General features: G+C 39.2%; 1 protein-coding gene across 1 annotated transcript; it reads right to left on the bottom strand.

Annotated features, from left to right (window-relative positions):
• Positions 1-1,281: 1,281 nt before the first annotated feature.
• Positions 1,282-1,755, bottom strand: LOC149235740 (phospholipase A1-Igamma2, chloroplastic-like). Its single transcript, XM_089368643.1, has one exon. It carries the CDS (start codon positions 1,753-1,755, stop codon positions 1,282-1,284), a length of 474 nt encoding a protein of 157 aa, XP_089224769.1.
• Positions 1,756-2,592: the final 837 nt, after the last annotated feature.

Raw genomic sequence — 2,592 nt, 5'->3', positions numbered from 1 at the left:
TATCTAATTTTTAGGGATATAAGAGTTCACACACCATCCAAGTCAGCCAAACTCCATGTATTTTCCAATTGAGGGCTAGAAAACAAATTACTCCATATACTAAGTCCCAAACCAAGTCCAACATTTCACCCAATTCCTGGCTTCCATGGTTGTTAGGATTTTCAGATTTTTATACCAGAGTTTTTAAAAGGGCTGAAAAAACTCAAATAACTAAATTTATAGAAAATTTAGAAAAAGCTAACCACCATCAAAAATATTAAAATGGCTATCTGGAAATAAACCTCCCAACATTATTACAACAATTATATACAAAATGTGTCTTCAGATACTGAAAGCAGTTAGCAATAGATAATTAGCCCAATTTCGCTCTACAAATAAAATAACTAGGAGCGTTCACAGCTTTCATAATGGCAAAATTAAATACACAATAATTGACATTAAATGTACTACAAAAGATATTCATATTTTTACAAAACACCGTGGCTGCTAAAGAAAAACATAGAGTTGCATTAGAAGAGACCAATCATGATTTTACAAAACACTGTGGCTGCTAAAGAAAAATATAGAATTGCATTAGAAGAGACCAATCGTGATTTGAGAACCAATCAAATAACCACTGTGAAAATTTGAAATTCTTGGAACTAGAATATAAAATTGGTGAAAACAGGGACGTGAAATCAGCTTCACCGCTGTGTCCCTAAAATCTCATTCAACTTTGCCTTCTTTTTCAAGAAGGCGTAGCCCATAGCATCACTATAACTACATAGCACCGCCGAATATAAAATTGATGAAAAATAGAGATGAAGTCAACTTTCCCTTGAGCCCCGAATTTTTTAAGCTGTATTTCTACACACAAGGAGTAGTATAAATTAAACAAGCAGAGCTGCAATGCACTGTTAGTTTGAGATAAACAAAATTTTAAGTACACTTTTCTTTCTCTTGTGGGCATCTTTAAAGCCTCTGAGCATAAATGTGATAAATATGAAAATTCATCTTAGAAGTTTTACTGTGACAATCAATTGCACTCTCATGCAAACCAGACAAAAATAAACTTAACATAAACCAGAGGGAAAAGTTTAATATCTTCAGATTTGGCATATTATTCGGCAGAGTTTATCCTTCAGTTTTCGAGTTTTGGACAGTAGAAGCCCCCTGAAAGAGGTAGAAGCCCCCGACTTGCCATCAACATGCCGCAGACTTTATTGACTAGCGCTGGATCTCTTCTTCCTTCCTCGCCACTCCCATCCACAAGATGCAAATACACTTCCAAATTATGCAGACTCACAGGGTTCCGGGTGGGCTTGAGGAAGGTAGACAAACTGTTATCCAAGGTTGCACCCAATCGGCAAACAGCACACCCTGGGTTGCCCTCAAGAAGTTACCCAACCTGCACTCATTCATCATCACCTCGGGCACTCTAGGCACCACGTCGTTCACGTTCACATCACGCAGAACCCGAACGTTAAGCTCCTGGAGATTATGAGCAAACAACTTGTTCCCCACCCTGGGGCATCCGAAAGTGAACACTGTAACGACCACCCGAGGACTTCGGACGGACACCACGTGACCGAGGTCATAAGCACACAAGAGTGACAAGGCCGCTCCGAGACTGTGCCCACACAATGTTATGGACACCTCTTCGCCTCTTTGTTGCTCCAGCAATCTTTCCATCTCTGCGAGAACCAGATCCCGGGCGCTCATGTGACTATACTGCGAGTCCTTGCTGTAAACACTGAGGAACCCGTTTTCTACCATGACAGCCTTATTCTCATAATTGCGGCCATTCTCGTGACTGTGGGCTTCCTTCAACGTGAATGGAACCAGCCAGCTGTGGAGGTCTTCTATCCATTCCAGCAGGAGTCGAAGAGTACCTGGGTGGCGAGCTGCAGAGCGGAATTGCAGAGCGGGAAGCGCCGAGTCGAAGAGGAAGGTGAGTGAGCAGCGCGCGGGTGACCATTTCCTCAATTCGAATTGGAACCGGCAATAATACTCCGCGGCTGCAATTCCAGCTCGTCCCCAATCTGTCAGGGGATGTCAGGCCCTCCAGTTGCGATTGGATTTTTTGTCAGGGAATGGCAGGGAATGTCAGGATTGCCAGGGGAGGGTGGCGGAGAAGGAGGGTGGCGGAGCTAGGGGAGGGTGGCGGAGGGCGGAGGGATTGCCGATGGTCGAAGCCGGACGATTTTCCGGCCGGTGACAGAAAATGGGCCATTCTACCACCTAGGTAGACTACTCCTTTTTTTTTAATTTTAATATATATATATATATATATATATATATATATATATATATATTTTAAATTTTATTTATTTTTTTGTTTTTTTTTTCCAATTTGAGTATATTTTTGTTTTTTTGGGGTCTTTTTTATGTTTTTAATATTTTTTTAGATTTTTATTGGTCTTTTTTTTTTTCTATTTATTTTTTTAATCTAGTTTGTTTTTAATTTATTTTTTTTTGTAGTTTTTTGTTAATGCTTTTTAAAATTTTTCTATTTTTAGTTACTTAATTTTATAGGTTTTTTTTTTTTTTTTTTGCTTTTTTTTTCCAAATTTTTTATGGTTTACGAGATAATTTTTTTCTTTTTACATTTAT

Source organism: Pinus tabuliformis, chromosome 8 (genome assembly GCF_031772625.1).
Source record: "Pinus tabuliformis cultivar Carrire ecotype Pingquan chromosome 8, CPIR1, whole genome shotgun sequence".
Classification (NCBI taxonomy): domain Eukaryota; kingdom Viridiplantae; phylum Streptophyta; class Pinopsida; order Pinales; family Pinaceae; genus Pinus; species Pinus tabuliformis.
The sequence above is the reverse complement of the archived record's forward strand: the minus strand, read 5'-3'. Positions and strand labels throughout refer to the sequence as shown.